Here is an 18,544-nt window from a genome sequence, read left to right as displayed (position 1 = left end):
CTGAGTCTAATTCAGAAGCAGAACCTAGCCCAAAAGTACAGAATGAAAGTGCTTCTGAGGACTTTCAAGATAACACTCAGCAGGTTATTCAACCTAAATTCAAGCACAAATCTTCACATCCTGAGGAGTTAATCATTGGAAGCAAAGATAGTCCTAGAAGAACAAGATCACATTTTAGACAAGAAGAGTCTTTAATAGGACTGCTTTCAATAATTGAGCCTAAAACTGTTGAAGAAGCTCTCTCAGATGATGGATGGATATTAGCTATGCAAGAAGAGCTAAATCAATTCCAAAGGAATGATGTGTGGGATCTGGTACCCAAACCTTCTCAGAAGAACATTATTGGAACAAAATGGGTATTCAGAAACAAGCTGAATGAACAAGGAGAAGTAACCAGAAACAAAACCAGACTTGTTGCTCAAGGCTACAGTCAACAAGAAGGCATTGATTACACTGAAACATTTGCTCCAGTTGCAAGATTGGAAGCAATCAGGTTACTTCTATCCTACGCAATTAATCATGACATAATATTATATCAAATGGATGTCAAAAGTGCCTTTCTTAATGGTGTCATTGAAGAAGAAGTGTATGTTAAACAACCTCCTGGGTTTGAGGATCTTAAGCATCCTGACCATGTTTATAAACTTAAGAAATCACTATATGGCTTGAAACAAGCTCCCAGAGCTTGGTATGATAGACTAAGTAATTTCTTAATTAAAAATGATTTTGAAAGAGGACAAGTTGACACAACACTCTTCAGAAGGACTCTTAAGAAAGATATTTTGATTGTGCAAATATATGTTGATGATATAATATTTGGTTCTACTAATGCATCTCTTTGCAAAGAATTTTCTAAGTTAATGCAGGATGAATTTGAAATGAGTATGATGGGAGAATTGAAATTCTTTCTGGGAATTCAAATCAACCAAAGTAAAGAAGGAGTATATGTTCATCAAACAAAATATACAAAGGAGCTTCTGAAGAAGTTCAAGCTAGAAGATTGTAAAGTGATGAACACTCCAATGCATCCAACCTGCACCTTAAGCAAAGAAGATACTGGAACAGTAGTAGACCAGAAGCTATACAGAGGTATGATTGGTTCTCTGTTATACCTCACTGCATCTAGACCTGATATTTTATTCAGTGTATGCTTGTGTGCAAGATTTCAATCAGATCCTAGAGAATCTCATTTAACTGCAGTTAAGAGAATCTTCAGGTATCTGAAAGGAACAACTAATCTTGGACTCCTGTATAGGAAATCCCTAGATTATAAGTTGATTGGATTCTGTGATGCTGATTATGCTGGTGATAGGATTGAAAGAAAATCAACCAGTGGAAATTGTCAATTCCTGGGAGAGAATCTGATATCCTGGGCAAGCAAAAGACAAGCAACTATTGCTATGTCTACAGCAGAAGCAGAGTACATTTCAGCTGCAAGTTGTTGCACACAACTACTTTGGATGAAACATCAGTTGGAAGACTATCAGATCAATGCTAACAGTATTCCCATTTATTGTGATAATACTGCTGCTATTTGTTTGTCAAAGAATCCAATTCTACATTCAAGAGCCAAGCATATTGAAATTAAACACCATTTTATCAGAGACTATGTTCAAAAAGGAATTTTAGATATACAATTCATTGATACTGAACATCAATGGGCTGATATATTTACAAAACCTTTGTCTGTTGAAAGATTTGATTTTATTAAGAAAAATTTGAACATGCATTTTGTGTCTGATTGAAAAATTGCTTGCCTCTGAATAAGAAGTTTGGTTCTGAAGTTTATTCAGGAGCATTTTGGTTCATCAGAAGCTCTTAACTGAGGTTCTGAGGAAAATGTGCTTCTGAAGATGACGTCAGCACTAAAACTTCAGAAGTGTTATTCTTTGCTTCTGAATAGCTTGGTTAGTGGGAACGTTGGTAGTTACTTTATGTAAACAGCTGTCCCATTACCCAAAAAGTAGTTTTCTGAAGAGTCTCTGACGTGGTCTATTTGTATTGGAGTATAACAAAAAGGGCAATGATGTTTTATTCGCTTTTTAACATACTTACACGCGCCCCCAATTTGTCATTAATGCTATGTTTGTTTGTCTCTATTGAATTGCAAACGGTTTAATAAAAACACTAAGTCAATTCACACACTACTCACTTCACAACAAACACTTTCTATTTTTCGTCTTAACCCTCTGCGAAAGTAAACGCATTCTCTCATCCTCTCAAAAACTCTTTAGAACCCTAAAACCACTTCATATCAATGGCATCTTCAAGTTCTGCCGGTGGTTCTTCATCGAATATGGATATAGATACTCCTGCTTATGAAATCAAAGGAAGAACTATGTCGATTGAGGAATGGGATCTAATCATTCAAGCGGAAAATCCAGTGGATTTCACTTCTCTAACTCATCATGGATGCGACTTGGTAAGATTCTACAAAAAACAGAAGCTGATGAGTTACTTCAGTCTTCTCAACGGTCCTACTTATGAAGTGCTTGTCAGACAATTCTGGGTAAGAGCTTCAGTGTTTGACAAAGTTGCTGCTAAACAGGAAGAAGCTCAGATGATTCTGGTTGATCCTACTTTGGAGGGAAAAACCAGAGAAGAAATGGGTCTACTCGCCTTCACTGGGACTGAGATTAGATCAAACGTCATGGGGATTCCTGTAACAATCAATGAGCAAGTGATTGCTCAAGCTATGAGAAGGGATGCTTCTGGGACATACGATGGAGAAGAGATTCCTAACCCCAGAACAAGCCCATGGAAGGAGATAGTAAACAACACTATCTACGGATCAAAGGATGCTAAGCCTTACAGCACCTTAAGCATGGAAAAGAAAATGCTGCTGAAGATCCAAAATGAAAACATTTTTCCCAAAGGTGGAGGAAATGATCAACCTTCACTTGGTCACAAAGTCTTTCTGCATCACACCATCTCTCAGGAAACAACAATGAACGTTCCCAAGTATATGTTTAAATACATGATCAAGGAACTCAAGAAGAGCCAGATGGAGAACAGGAAGTTTGTTCCCTATGGAAGGCTGCTCTCCATAATCTTTCAAGAAGGAGGACTCCTAAGTGCCCTGAAAGACGTGGGTATTTATGATAATCAGAAGCTGGGAGCAGTCACAGGAAAAATAATCAATGGGGCAACTCTAGTCAAGATGAGGCTGATTTCAACTTGCAAGAAACTAGATACAGATATGCATGAATCTGATGTCATATCTGATCTAGTCACTCATCACATCCCTATCTGCAAGAAAGATCCCCTGGATGTGCAGAGGGCCTACATCTTGGACTACTACAAGAGCTACAACAAGAAAATCAGCCTGAAAGATATCCCAGAAGAAATGTATGGTGGTGATCTGCCTGTGGCCAAAGGCAGAAAATCTAAAAAGAAGCAGATCACCAAGGAAGAATACCTTGCTGAAGATGCTACTGAGGTGGGTGCTCAGAAGCATAAGAAAGCTAAGAAGGAAAAATCTGCTATGTCCACCATTCTTGAGGAAGTGGAGGATTTGGATGATGTCCCTCTTATCAGAAAAAGGACAAGGAGTACTCAAGAAACAGCAGAACAGCCTGCTTCTGAACAAGCTGGTTCTGAACAAGCTGCTTCTGATCAAGCTGCTTCTGAAAAGCCTTCAAGTCCCAAAAATAAAAGAGAAGCTGCTCTTCAGACCATCAAAAGGAAGAGGTCTAATTCAACAAGAAATCTGAAGACAGCTGAAGGAAGAAGGGAAGAAATGTTGAAAGAACTGGAAGAGAACTGGGATGAAGACTCTAGCCCCAAGAAGGCAAAAAGGACTGCAACTTCTGAGCCCATAGTCATGCCCAGTTTTGAAATGACTGAAGAAATGAGGCAGTACGCTAGAGAGGTTTCTGCATCCAAGATAGCAGAAAAGAAAAGGTTGAAGGAAGTGTTTGAGAAAGAAAGGGATGAGCGTCTCAAGGCTGCAGGGTATGTGCCTACTCCTGACATTGCTGCTTTAGCGTCTGAGTTAGAAACAGTTCAGTATGGAGCAACTCTGCTTTCTCAAGCCTTGAAGAATAAGCAAGCTTCAGGAGCAACTTCATCAGATCCAGTTTCAACAGCTCCAGAAGCAATTCATCCAGAAGCTCAGTCCTCAGGTAATCCATCTAAAGCTCCAACTAATACTCAGTCTCTATCTCTACCCTCTTCACCCTCTTCATCATCCACAGAATCAGATGACCAACCCCTTAGCCAACATATAGACAAGCTTCTAAAAACCAAACCTACCAAACTAACAGAATTTGGAACACTTGACTATGAGAGTACTCAAATAGAATTTTCAAAAAATAGGATAAAACTTTGTGAGAAATTCAATTTGCCTACTACTCATCCACTATATCCAGATACTCCAGAACCTGTTAGTATACAACAACCTGAACCTACCCAAACAAACTCACCAAATAACCAATCTCCACAAAAAGCCTCTGAAGTAGCTTCAGATGCAACTACTTCAGAAACCCCCCAACACCAAGAATCCTCAACCCTTCACAACTTAGAAAAACATCTAGGTGGTGAAATGCAACCAACACCCACTAAGGCCTCGAAGACAGTTTCTGAAAAGACTGTCTTGGAAACCCAAACAGAAACCCAAACCATCCCTGAGCAAACTGTTCAGGAGCAAACTGCTTCTGAACAAGTTGCTCCTGACCAAACAACTTCTGACCAAACAACAGAACAACAACAACAACCAGACTCACCCACTATAATAGACTTAACCTCTGACCAACCTTCCACATCACATACAACTCAAACTGAACCTTCACCCATCCCTGACCATATCCTGGAGTCTGAGTATATAGAGGAACAGCTGATTAGACTTAGTGATGAGATTCAGGCACTGATTCTTCGCAGAACAGTTCCTGCACCTCCTATTCACTATTATGATCAGTGGATGGATCTACAGAAGAGCTTTGATGAGCTGCTGGATCAGCTTAGAACTAAATGTGTGTCATCTCACTCTGCTATGCTGAAAAAGCTTTTGGATGATATGCATGAAGCAGCTAAGGAGAAAGAGCTGAATTTTGTGCCTCTGCTGGACATCACTCCTTTCTATCCAGAAGAAGAGTACATCACTAGGGCTGCTAGAATTCAGGCTGGATATAAACGAAGAATGAGGGAAAAGGATGAGCTACTTCAGAAGAAGGATGATCAGATCAAGTATCTCTTAGAACAGTTGTATAAGCAAGCCCAACCTTAGTTGCACACCCAACTCTAGCTTGTTTTTTACTTTTGTTCTTCGTAGCTGTGTCCTTGTATCTTAATCTTCTTTATATATATTATCATTGTTTCTGGATCTTGTGCTTTTTCACCTTCAATATGTTTTACAAGCTTTAACTCTGATGATATTTACTGTTTAATGCTGCTTGCTCTGATACTCTTTCTTTTGTTTCTATTCTTTTTGTTGATGACAAAAGGGGGAGTAAATGTATAGTATTTATTAAGGCACTGAGCCCTACTATAACCACTTCTAAATTTCTTTTAAATACTTCTGATTTGATTTTATAAGTATTTTATTGAAATTTAATTAATAAGAATAGAACTTAGGGGGAGCTTACAAACCTCACCTTAAAGAACTATTAGACTCAGGGGGAGCTTACAAACCTCTGTCCCAGTAGTCAACTTATTAATTAGATCAACAACAATTGAACATTTTAAATACTATTGTTTGTCATCATCAAAAAGGGGGAGATTGTTGGAACAAAATGTGTTTCACAATGAACCTTATTAAGTTTTGATGATAACAAGGTATTAAAAATTGTCAATTGGTTATTACTAATAATTGTTCAAGTGTACAGGACCAAAGGCTACTCAAGTTATTTCAATAGGTCTTGGAAGAACAATGGAAAGAAAAAAGAAATTCTGAGCATCTGAAGAAAACTGCTCCTGAAGCTAAACTGCTCCTGAAGAGATGACGTCATCAGAAGCAGAAAGTCATCAGAAGCAGAAAGTCATCAGAAGCAGAAAGTCATCAGAAGCAAAAGTTTTCATCAGAAGCAATATCTTCACCAGAAGCTACTTTTGATCCATTAATCAAACTGAAGATTCAAAGTTGCTGATTCTCAATTCAGTCTTATCAAAGAAGAACAAAGAATTGAAAGGGAGGTATCAACGGATATATGGATAGCACTGAGCTCTTGTCTCTCGTTAATAGAGTTGACAAAGTACAAGTGTACAACCACTACCTCCACTACTCTGTTTTCTGTCTACGCTACAAGACAAAACAACAGCCATGCCTGCAGAATTTGTACACTCAAGATGGGAATGAATTTGAAGTTTATTCTTCAAAGGACTACACCCAAATCAGGCAAAGGATCACTGGTGGATAATCAAAGGATTTCAAACGACTCTTTAGACGTGCTGATTATCTCAACGTCTCTTTCACACCTCTATATAAAGGAATGAAGACTTGAAGATTTAAGATAGAGATACATAAGTTCAAAAGCGCCAAAACTCTGTCAATTTGATTCTACAAAGCACACTGAATTTCTGCACTGATTTGATACATCTTAGAAATTCAAAGTCTAGAGTCTTTTCTGTATTGTATTGTGAACACCACTGATTGTATATCAAGTGTTCAATTCAAACTCAATTCTCTGTATTTTTGTTTGATTAGAAGTCTCTCGCCTGCGTGCTTGAGCATTAGAAGTCTCTTGCTTAGTGCTTGAGCATTGGAAGACTCTTGCGTGTGTGCTTGAGCATAGTTTTGTGAAGTCTCATACTTAGAAAGTATTGAGCAGTTGTAATCTTTGTGATTATAGTGAAATCTCCTTGGAAGTGCAAGGGGGACTGGACTACTTCCGTGTTGTGGAAGGAACCAGGATAACTGCTTGTGTGTTTGTCTTTCTTTTCTCTGCTCTGTTCTTTTCCGCTGCAATCTGACTCTGATCATTTCATCAGAAGCAATCAAACTGCTTCTGAAGTTTTATCAGAAGAAGTTTTAATTAAGAGAAAAAGAAAACACAATTCAACCCCCCCCCCTTCTTGTGTTTTTCACCTTCACATTCAAGTCATATCGTCAAATCAGTGTGGCTAATTTTGATGACATTGAACAAGCCCACAATGTGACTCTTTATCGTTTGAAAACTCCTTTGAGATCATACACATGTTATTGATGAATCTATTAGTACTCTTAAAAAGACATACAATATTTTTAAATTTTTTGTACACACTGCAAACTTTAAAAGGTTTTGTATTATGGTTAATTTTGCATTAATGACATCAATGATAGAAATAAATACAACTTGCAAAATTTAATTTATCAAATGTCATGCTTAATTCTCGCTCACGTGATGGTTTCCAACCTATTTTCTAAAGATGTTTTGGGAGATTATATTTATCGGGAGGATAACCATATATCTTCACGGATTTTCGTCCTATATTAGCTTTTGCAATGTCAATTTATAAACTTGTGACTACGGTTCTTGTGACTCATCTCCGACTTATGTTGCATGAGATATTGTTTAGTCCACTACAAAGTAGTTTTGTTCCAGGGAGAGGAACTATGGATAATTATATCATTCTTCAAGATTTTATCTAAGGTATGCAAAATCTAATAGGAAGAAAAGTGATGTGATTTACAAACTTGATCTTAAGAAGGCTTAATTATGATCAAGTGGCTTGCCTTTTTCTACAAGATACCTTGATTTATTTCATTTTCCCTCCAACTCTAATGAGTTGTATTTCATCTACTTTTGTTTCTCTTCTTTGGGATGGAAGTAAGATTGAACAATTTATCCCTTTTCGTGGAATCGAAGACCTCCCATCTCTTATGTGTGGATGATGATGTGATCCTATTTGCGAAAGCATAGCCTTCTCGAAATATTTTTATCTATAACCTCTTGAATAGTTGTTTCTTTCTTTTTTAGATTTAAAGATTAGCCTTGCCACCAAATCAAGAGCATGTGCTTCTAAATGTGTGAGGCATAATATTAAAGTGCGAGCATGAGAAGAATATCACAATCATCAATGTAAAGATCAGATCAACTGGATAAACATTTGAGGTTCCACATGCATTTTGAGAGGACCACTAGAGACGAGTTTATGTAAGTGTATGACAAAGTGGGGCCTATGCTAGCATTGTGGAAAGGGAAACTTCTCACCGAACATGGATGAGTTACTTTACTTTGGTAAATGCATTCGTTATTGCTATTCTATCTTACAATATGCAAATCAATTTGTTTCCAAAATATGTTTATGAAAGACTATACATCACTCTTCCACCAAATATTGTCTCATGTATTTAGAATCTCAAACCGTTTTTGTGGAGTCCATTGCGATTGTTTGATTTTGAAGAACGGGTCTTTACGGTTGTTACACCACTAATAATGGTTATATGTGGCTTCTCGGGAAGCTGCTGCAACTATCCAATTATTTGAACATAATTTTTCAATAAATTTGATCTTTAATATTGATTCAAATTTTAATAAAGCTTAATTAGGGTGCAGCTAGTTACTCGCATGCCTTCCACTCACGTGTAATTTTATAGTACGCTTGTTTTATGTACGCTTGTCACTCTCATGTTAATTTTATAGTAACTTTTTTTTAAATTTATTTTCTATTTATCATAAACATCTCACCAAAATTCATATATTAATCTAATACTATCCACCACTAAATATTTCATTTTATGTTTTAATTTTTTCTAAAAATTTAAGTAGCATAAACTTCTAAACAAAATACATCTAAAATTTCATTATATTTAACTTTTTTTTTTTTAATGTATACTTTTATTTTAACGTATTTTTCAGTAAATTTAATTATTATTTTTTGGTTACATGAGAGAAGAAAAAAACAAGGAAAAAAAAAAAACCAAAAAAAACTATGTCCTAATAAAGGACACTCATGTAGCATCATCTAGTAAGGCTAACGATAGACATGGTAATGGTTGATGCATCATCACAAGAGATTCTGAATAATTAACACCTAGTTTAGCAAGTATATCCGCACAAGAGTTTCCTTCTCGAAAAATATATGAAATTATCCCAATCTTTAACCAAATACATCCAAATGAACTCCAAGAGGTTCACATAGTGGTGGAGTCTCGGCACTTCTTTTGACACTAAATGCACTACATGAAGAGAGTCAGAAAAGCAAACCAATTTCTTATAACTAGCCTCCCATCAAAGCTTAATCCCAATCATAAGGGCATGAATTTTTGCACGCAAAATATTGAACACGCAAAAAATAATATTTAACATTGCGGTATTCTTAGGGTTGAGATATATAGAATGGGCATACGTAAGAAAAAAATATTATTTTCTTATATATAAAATTGATTAAAATAAGAGATTTAACACTACAGTATTAGGGTTGAATATTATTTTTATATATAAGAAAATAATATTTTTTTTTACTTGTGTCCATTCTATTCATTCTAAACCCATATTCTTGATTATATGTAAAGTCTGGGGTTAAAATCCCGACAACCACAAAAAACACAAATTCTTGATTATTATTTCAACATACAGAACTATGATTTATTTGTTTTATATTTTAGATAGATGTTAATAGTTCATTTAATAAATTGTGGATTAATATATGCATAATCTTTTTCTTTTAATTTTTATGAGATATATGAACTTTTAATAAATATTATACATATGATCTATGACCCGAACAACACCAGAAAAATATGTTAGTTTGAGATAAATTAGTCCAGACTCATTAATGTCATAGACTTCTTGGAATTTAATTTTTGTTAGAGATTAAATTGACCCATTAGAAAATAAAATTGTGAATGAATTTTTTTTTTTAAGGAATGAATCTTGATAGTAAAAAAAGAAAAAATATTTTTGCACACCCTTTATCTATTCTTTTAACGATAGAGACAATGCATAGAGAGAGTGATAAAGAATAGAGAGAGTGATATGATAGATATGATAAGCAAGTGATATGATAGGAAGAGAGAAATGGAGAAAATGAGTGGTTAAATGGGTGTAAGAAAAGTGAAGGTGTAAACACATAAGGGTTGGTAAAAAATTGAGCAGTGATATTTGAACAACCATTTCATACAACTTTTGGTGACAATTTTTTTTTTCTCTCTTTTCATTGGTTAAAAATAATAGAGAAAAAAAAAAAGAGAATAAAATGATAATGTGAGTATGATAGAGAAAGTTGTAAATAAAGTTGTCACAAAGTAGTTGGACAAATATCATTTCTCCAAAAAAAATATAATAAAGGTTGGTAAAAAAAATATAAAGGGAGCCGAATAGTCCCGATACCCTAACCTCACCAAACAAACACCACTCCCGCTTCACGTTTGTACTTCTCTCTGCTGATTTCGTCCTCCTGCTTCACGTTTGTACTTCTCCTTCAGGTTTTCTTCTTAACTGATTCAAAAAACCCTAAAATGTGAAAATCTTAACCTGTTATTGTTGTTGGAAAAATAGAACATGATTACTCGTTTAAACCCTAACTGCACTTATTTATGGATTCATTATTGGTTTTTGTAAAAATGAAAATCTTGATCATTTCTGCAATCATGATCACTTCTATGAATGATGAATTTGTGCTATGTAATATTGTCCCAGTTTTTTATGTTTCTTGATCATTAAGTAAAAATCCTGATCATTTATGTAAAAATATCATTAATCATTTATGTAAAAATATTGATCATTTATTTCTGCAATCATATGATCACTTCTATGAATGATGAATCTGTGTGTGTGTTTGAAGCTCGTCTATTGATTTTTTTTTTTTACTCTTTGTTACTGATTGCATGCTTGGATATCACTGTTTTTGGAATGATGTCTATTTTTTTTAGTCTTGATCATTCAGTAATGTTTCTTATCTGTAATTTAATTCAATACTTTGATATTTCTCTCACGCCTTTCGAACCAGACTTCCCTTCAAGATGGATGTGGAACATGTGAAGGCGAAGATCTCAGTTTGGTGGAACATTAACGACTGTAAATTTCCAACAAACCCCGAGTATGTTAAAACCATTGCTAACAACATTCGCTTAGCTCTGTCGAAAGCAAACCTTCTTGGAGAACTTTCCATTTCAGCTTACGGAGACACCAATCTCATCGCCAGTGAAATTCTAAACGCGCTTTCCTCCACAGGCATCTCCGTCCATCACGTCACTAGCGTCTCTGATAGTTACTTTGATGAATGTTACAAAAAGATTATTACTGATATGTCACTGTGGGCTCTAGGTAACCCTAATGCTAATGTTTTGTTGATATTTGCTAATGGAGGTAATGCTGTACCAATTATCTCAAGGGCTCTTGTTAAACTTTCTATGAAAAACCACAACATTCTCCTTGCTATACCATCACAAGTTGATGCATCCCTCACTGACACAGCCAATATCGTTTGGCTCTGGCCCGCACTCTTTTCTGGTGAGGGCCCTATGTGCATTGAAGAGGTAAACTTCAAAATCAGAACTTTATTGAATTCACATATCACAACCATCAACTTGTTCTAATTCTGCTTGTTATAGCAGTGGTCGTCGGAAGAACAAGTGCAGAAGCAAGCACCAGGCGGGGAAAGTGACGTCTAGTGTCATGGAAAAAAAATTGGTAAACTAAAGAGTTCCCTTTTTCTTGGTTTCTTCATGCAGTTCTGATTTTTTTTTTCTTTCCTTTTTCTGTTGCATTTTTTAGCTTCATGTTAGTATGTTAAAGGTCATTCTTTTAAGGGGCAGACCAAGCCTCAGGGTGGTGCATTATATGGTTTTTCATCATAGAACAACACATGAAAGTTTCCTTGTTTAAAAATTAGTTTCATCTTTTGAAATGTCCAGTAATTGATATGACTTGTAGAACACTACAACAAACTTTTGCAGGAAACTCCCATTAACAGAAATATGAATGAAAAATGATTCAATTTCTGGTATTTTGTAAATGATACAACTCGGTTGAGTTTTATGACTAATGAGTGTTAATTGTTAAATATCCGTTATATTGGCACTATACTGCCATACCGTATCGGAATTTAGGGTAGACGATACGAAATCCAACATGGTTTAGCAACTTTGATATTTCTGAAATAGCGGTGATATTGTACATATTGGTTATATCCGTAATAAGCGGAATTATCAAATTTTTAAGTTTTATGTCAAGTCATTTTTTCTGTTTACCTAGCTTTTATTCCTGGATTTTTAACTTGTGTAGCTTTTATTTGTGTGCACTATGCTTTAGTTTATATATAATTATCTATTTAAACTGTTTTGCGGCTTTCACTATTTGCCTGCTACGCTATCTGTTATTTGTCATATCAGATTTTTTCGCTATCCATTATTTTCCGCGATCTGATATTAATAACACTGTGACTAATGTGTTTCTGTTGTATCTGTGGTTTCATCTTTTGGCATAGTGGTATGGTTTCTCTTTTTTGTTCTTTTTAGTATTGAAATCAATACCAACACTGCAACTTGAAAATATAGATTCAAAATAATAAATGTTTCCCCTGGAAAATACCTTTTTGCTGAAACAAATCAATCAAGAGAAATTACATGTCAAGAATACATGAAGTACATTCTTCAAGCCATACATAGTCATTGTGAGTTAAGGCATGCTTGGCTAAGATATGTGCCTCATTTATTTGTATTAATTTTGCATCAAATCGTCACAATTCTCTGGCTCTTCCTTCACTTGATAATCCCTTCCCCAATTCGTATTATCTGTTTTGGGGGCTATGGCAAATCTGTAACTTGAATTTATAGGCTTATGTCATCCAAATTGCATCTTTTTTTGGTGAAGATACTTGTCGTTTGATATAAGGATAAGTTGATGGATATTGTTGATGATATTTTTTCAGTGTCATTGATCTGAAAGTGGGTTGTTTGTATATATGTAGAACTTTGCTTTTGGAAAGGTTTCTGCTGGTTACAAATTTACAAATATATTAAGTTGGATTCTTACACCTCTAGTCCAACCTTAGTTTGATGAAATGAGTAAAAGGGAAATGTTTGGGATTTGAACAAATTGAGTAAAAGGACAATTTGTTTTAGTTTTGGTAGCATATATTCTAATATATGGTTTCTCCTTTTCAGGATATTGATAAAGAAATTGGCCAAGACTTCAAACATCAAGTCACTTTGTAGAGTTTCAAGCTATAGCATTCAGACCCGTTGTAGTTGAATATGTTTAGGATTTTGGCACTTGTAATTCTATATGTTTAGTTTTCATGAGACATGTATTTCAATATGACCAATTTTTAATTTGTGAAGTTTTTCAAATTTCTAACATTGGCATAATCAAACAAAGCTATGCATTGATGCTTCTTGAACATAATGAACTTGTTGTTTCTGTGTAATTACATTTGCTTTCAAAGTGAGAAAGATCGGTACTATTAAATATACCTAAAATGGAGTCCATTCAAAGTGAGTAAGTTCTTTATCTCTAGTTACTTTGTTTGTGGCTGTAGTTGTTGCTTCCTTCACAACCAATCCTCCAATTGTTCGTAGTGTCTTGATCTTGCTCTAGTCACATAGTCTTTACCACCATTTGAGATAGTATTGAGCAATATCTTAAGGTTCAACCATTCTCCTATAAGTAGTTCTGTCGTAGAGCCAACGAGTACGAAGCGGTGCGCCTTCTTTCCGAGGCTTCATCAACGATCCTTCAACCATTTGTTTTGTCATGTCAGACAAATGCTTTATCATAGATGGATTAAAGGAAACATCTAGTTTATACTGCTATTGAGGAGTTTTTATTTGCTAATGAAATATGCTGCCATAGTAATACAAAAACTCCATGTGTGATCTTTCCAAACTATAAAAATAAAATTTCACACGACTGAAAAATATTTGATCTATTTCGGCTGCTAAGAAAAAAAATAATGGGAAAAATTATTCTTCAATAACAGTTCTAAAGTTTCTGTGGCTCTGAAGTCTGATCTAATTGTTTATATATGCACTATCTGTTAATACATGGCTGGTTTTAGAATGATGTCTCAGTTTTTTATGTTTCTAGATCATGAAGTAAAAATCTTAATCATTTATCTAAAAATCTTTATCATTTATTTCTGCAATCATGATCACTTCTATGAATGATGAATCTGTGTTTTGAAGCTCATCTGTTGATTTTTTTTTTTGAGTCTTTGTTACTGAATGCATGCTTGAACATCACTGTTTTTGGAATGATGTTTCTGCTCTTTTATGAGTCTTGATCATGTAGTAATGTTTCTTGTGTGTAATTTGACATCTTCTCTCACGCCTTTCGAACCAGACTTCTTCGAAATGAATGTGGAATATGTGAAAGGCGAAGATCTCAGTTTGGTGGAACATTGATGACTGTAAAGTTCCAACAAACCTCGAGAGCGTTACCAACATTTCTAACAACATTCCCTTAGTCCTGTTGAAAGCCAAACTTCATGGCGAAATTTCCATTACGGCTTATGGAGACACCAATCTCATCTCCAGTGAAATTCTAAACGGTATTTCCTCCACAGGTATGCTAAATGAACAGGTAACCTTCAAAATCAAAACTTTATGGAATTCACATATTCACAACCATAAACGAGTTTTTATTCTGATTGTTCTAACAGTGGTCGTCGCTCTCTGATTGTGTGGGAATATCATGGCAAGAACAAGTGCAGAAGAAAGTTCCGGGTGGGTAAAGTGGCATCTAATGTCATGGAAAAAAATTGGTAAACTAAAGAGGTCTTCAAGCAGTTCTGGTAAACTAAAGTTCCGGGTGGGTGCAGAAGGTTGTTTTTCTCTTGGTTTCTTCATGCAGTTCTGATTTTTTTTTTCTTTTTCTGTTGCACTTTTTATCTTCATGTTACAAGGTAATTCTTTTAAGGGGCTGAACAAACCTCAAGGGGTGCATAATATGTTTTTTCATCATAGAAAACTTTTGTAGGAAACTCCAGTAATTGAAATATCGATGAAGAATGATACAATTTCTGGTATTTTCTAAATGATACAACTTGGTTGAGTTTTATGGCCAATGTGTTTCTGTTTTATCTGGGTTCCATCTTTTGGCATAGTGTTATGGTTTCTCTCTATTTTTTGTAGTATTGAAATCAATACCAATATTGCAACTTGAAAATATATATTCAAAATGACAAATGTTTCCCCTGGAAAATACTTTTTTGCTGAAACAAATCAATCAATAGGAAATTACATATCAAGAATAAATGTAGTATTCTTCATGCCATACATAGTCACTTTGAGTTAAGGCATGCTATATCTCGCGAGAGGAAACTCACGAGAATATCACGAATACACGGTTATGGTTATCCAATAAAAAATGCAGTGCCTAACGGGATACACGGCATGATGGGCGGAAAATACGGAAGCCAAATCCATTAAAACATGGCAATTGTATTGTGAATTCATTCGCCGTGCATTCCTTCGCTACACATATATAGCATTATTGTTTATTTATATTCATTTTGCATCAAATCGTCACAAGTCTCTGGCTCATCCTTCACCTCATAATCTCTTCCCCAATTCATATTTGCTGCTTTGGAGGCTATGACAAATCTGTAACTTTAATCTATAGGTATATGTAATTCAAATTGCATCTTTTTTTGGTCAAGATACTTGGCATTTGGTATAAGGATAAATTGATGGATACTGTTGATGATGTGTGTTTTAGTGTCATATATAGATCTGAAGTTTGGTTGTTTGTATATATGTAGAATTTTTCTTTTGGAAAGGTTTCTATTGGTTACAAATATATTAAGTTTGATTATTCTTACACCTGCAGCCTTTGTTTGATGAAATGAGTAAAAGGGAAATGTTTGGGATTTGAACGGTTGAGTACAAAAGATGCCTTTATTTCTTTGTGGTTTCTTCTTTTTAGGATTTTGTTAAAGAAATTGACCAAGACTTAAAAAATCAAGTCACTTTGTAGAATTTCAGGCTATATCATTCATAACCAATTGTCGTTAAATATGTTTAGTATTTTGTCACTTGTAGTTCAATATATGTAGGTGTTTTGAGACATGTATTTCAAGCTATAAAATCAATTGCTAATTTGTATACTTGATCTTTGTTCCCTGCTCCATGAGTAGACAGTAGTTTCTTATACTTGAATTTGCATACTTGATCTTTGTTACCAATTAACTGTTGCAAGTAATACTTAAAAACGAAAATTTTGTGCAAATATTATGCAAATAACTGTTCCTTTGAGTCCTTAGGAGAGTTTGGAGTAAGGAAGTTTGTCTTCCCTAATGGAATCATGAAGGCCCCAATTTCGAATTCCAATTTTAAAATATATAGCTATTTATGGGTTCGCGAGTATGTGCAGAGCATAGTTCCCTTTGTGATAGACTCATAGGTGTGTTAGTTTGTCTTTCTAAATAAAAACTGATGCAACAATTGTGATCATCAATCAATCTCATAGAAAGAAACTGTATTTTTTTCAAGTACTATTTTACTTCATTTCAGTTTGATGGGATTGAGATTTGGATCAGTCAGACATTGTAATTTACTCAATCTGATTACATTGAAATGAATTAACAGAACACAGTAATTAGAATAATGCTTTCTTAATATGACAAATTAAATTAACACCTATGATAAATAACACCATTGCATGTATTAATAATATATATCCTAGTGTGGTGTCCTAGCTAGCTAGATTGACAAGGGAGCTATGTTTGGTATACTCATAAATCCAAAAATATTCATGACTTGCCTTGATGGTCATATTCAGCATCCTTACAAAGACCGCACATACAAAACATTGACGCAATTGGGACAATGTTGTACTTTTTGTTCCATCCAAGTTGATCCATTTAAATCCAAATTTTCCAGATGTCTGGAGCACTAATTTGATGCTGCATAACTATTCTTTTTCCCCCCTTTATAAAGGATGTTATGAGACCTCTTTATTCACAACTTTTCCTTTCCTTCAACAGTCTTCAATCTTTCTTTTTGCAATCTTCGTTCAACCAAGAAAATATAGCCGAGATCAAGGGTTCTCTTGCTTATGTTTTGGAGTATCATCATCTTTGTCCGACACAGTTGGAAATTTGGGTTATGGATCAAGGAAAGTGGGCAAAAAAGTACAACATTGGCCCCATTGAAACATGTATGTGCGGTCTTTCGAAGAATGGTGATCAAGTATTTGGCGGAGGATAGGAAAACTGCTCAGGTCTTATGATCATCAAGGCAACTTGATTCGTCAATTTCAAATTAGTATGAATTATGGTAGTAGTTTATTTCTTTGCGAGTATGTGCAAAGCATAGTTCCCTTGTCATAGCATAGGTTTGTGTTTCTCTCTTCTTTTCTCTTTTTCTTATTTAACAGTTGTTAATTATCAAATAGAAATATGCAATGATTCTCTGTTTTCTGTTTAGATGGAATGTTACTTTCTTCCATTGAGTAGTGTTCTTTCTTAGATAATTTGTATATGTCATTTTCCACAAGAAAGAGCTTGCCAATAAATTTCCTCTATGACTGGTATCATAGCACTAAATATGTTGAATGAGATCAAACCAAAAGGTTAAATAAGGTAAATTCGTGTAGTGGTTTACTATATGCAGAGAAAGGGTTTGGTGCAGGAACTGTTGTAAGTAATCCAAGTAATCTAATATAGGCAATGATGATAGTATCATAATGAAAAGAATATGCATTTTCATATACTGATACTATGATTACATTTTCTTTTATTGCTCAAATGGTTTCTTGCTAAATGCAAGTTAGAAATGTTTATATGATGGTAATCATTTTTAACCTAACCAGATGATTGGAAATTTAAGAGAGGATGCTGGTCTAAGGCAAACATTTTGTAGCTTTTCCAATAAATTATTGTAGCTTGACATAAATCTGTTAGTTGGATAGTTATTGGGTACTTGAAAAGAATTTAAGTTTGGATTTAGGAGGGTTTTAGAGGGGAGGACTCTAGAGGGTTAAGTTTATATATTTTAATATGTATTTAATATTATTATTATTTTTTTAAATTGAAAGAACAATATGATAAATGAATTTAATATCATGTCGTTCTTTTAATTTTTTAAAAATATGAAATTATATATCAAAATATAGCCTAAGCCATCTCCTTCAAAATTCTTCAAAAACAAACTCCCAAACATACTCTTAGTATTTGCTGTGTAATGATGAAAGAAAAATGTTGGATAAACATCAACTTCAAAGCTGTGAAATTTCATATCAATTATTGCTCTGTGACAATGAAACATTATATTTCCTTCGCGGAAGTTTATAATCTAAGTACTAAATTATGGACCCCTACTCAACATCCTCATCCTTTAACTATCATCACGCGTCAACGTCCTTCTAAATACAACACTCTTGTTAATGGTGTTTATCATTGGATTACAGAGAATACATATTACTATCCCAATGATTATGCTGCAAATATTCTATGTTTTGACTTTCACAGCAACAAGTTTCACACGCTCAGAGGGCCAATCTTCTCTCGCAGTTTTCAATGGGATAATGTTGCCGAGATCAAGGGTTCCCTTGCTTATGTTGTGCAGAATCACGTCAATGCTCCTGTCGTCTTGCACATTTGGGTAATGGATCAAAGTGGATGGAGAAAAATGTATAACATTGGCCCAGTTTTTTCAATGTTTCGCATGTTTGGCCTTTGGAAG

At 34.7% G+C, this 18,544-nt stretch overlaps 1 protein-coding gene across 1 annotated transcript; it reads left to right on the top strand.

Moving 5' to 3' along the window:
* Nucleotides 1-10,873: 10,873 nt before the first annotated feature.
* On the top strand, nucleotides 10,874-11,550 carry LOC120579408 (uncharacterized). The gene is made up of 2 exons (XM_039831491.1): nucleotides 10,874-11,395; nucleotides 11,474-11,550. Exons 1-2 carry the CDS (start codon nucleotides 10,880-10,882, stop codon nucleotides 11,528-11,530), a joined length of 573 nt encoding a protein of 190 aa, XP_039687425.1. The 5' UTR covers nucleotides 10,874-10,879; the 3' UTR covers nucleotides 11,531-11,550.
* The last annotated feature ends 6,994 nt before the right edge of the window (nucleotides 11,551-18,544 follow it).

The sequence above is a fragment of the Medicago truncatula genome, chromosome 1 (assembly GCF_003473485.1).
Source record: "Medicago truncatula cultivar Jemalong A17 chromosome 1, MtrunA17r5.0-ANR, whole genome shotgun sequence".
In the NCBI taxonomy this organism is placed as follows: Eukaryota; Viridiplantae; Streptophyta; class Magnoliopsida; order Fabales; family Fabaceae; genus Medicago; species Medicago truncatula.
The sequence above is the reverse complement of the archived record's forward strand: the minus strand, read 5'-3'. Positions and strand labels throughout refer to the sequence as shown.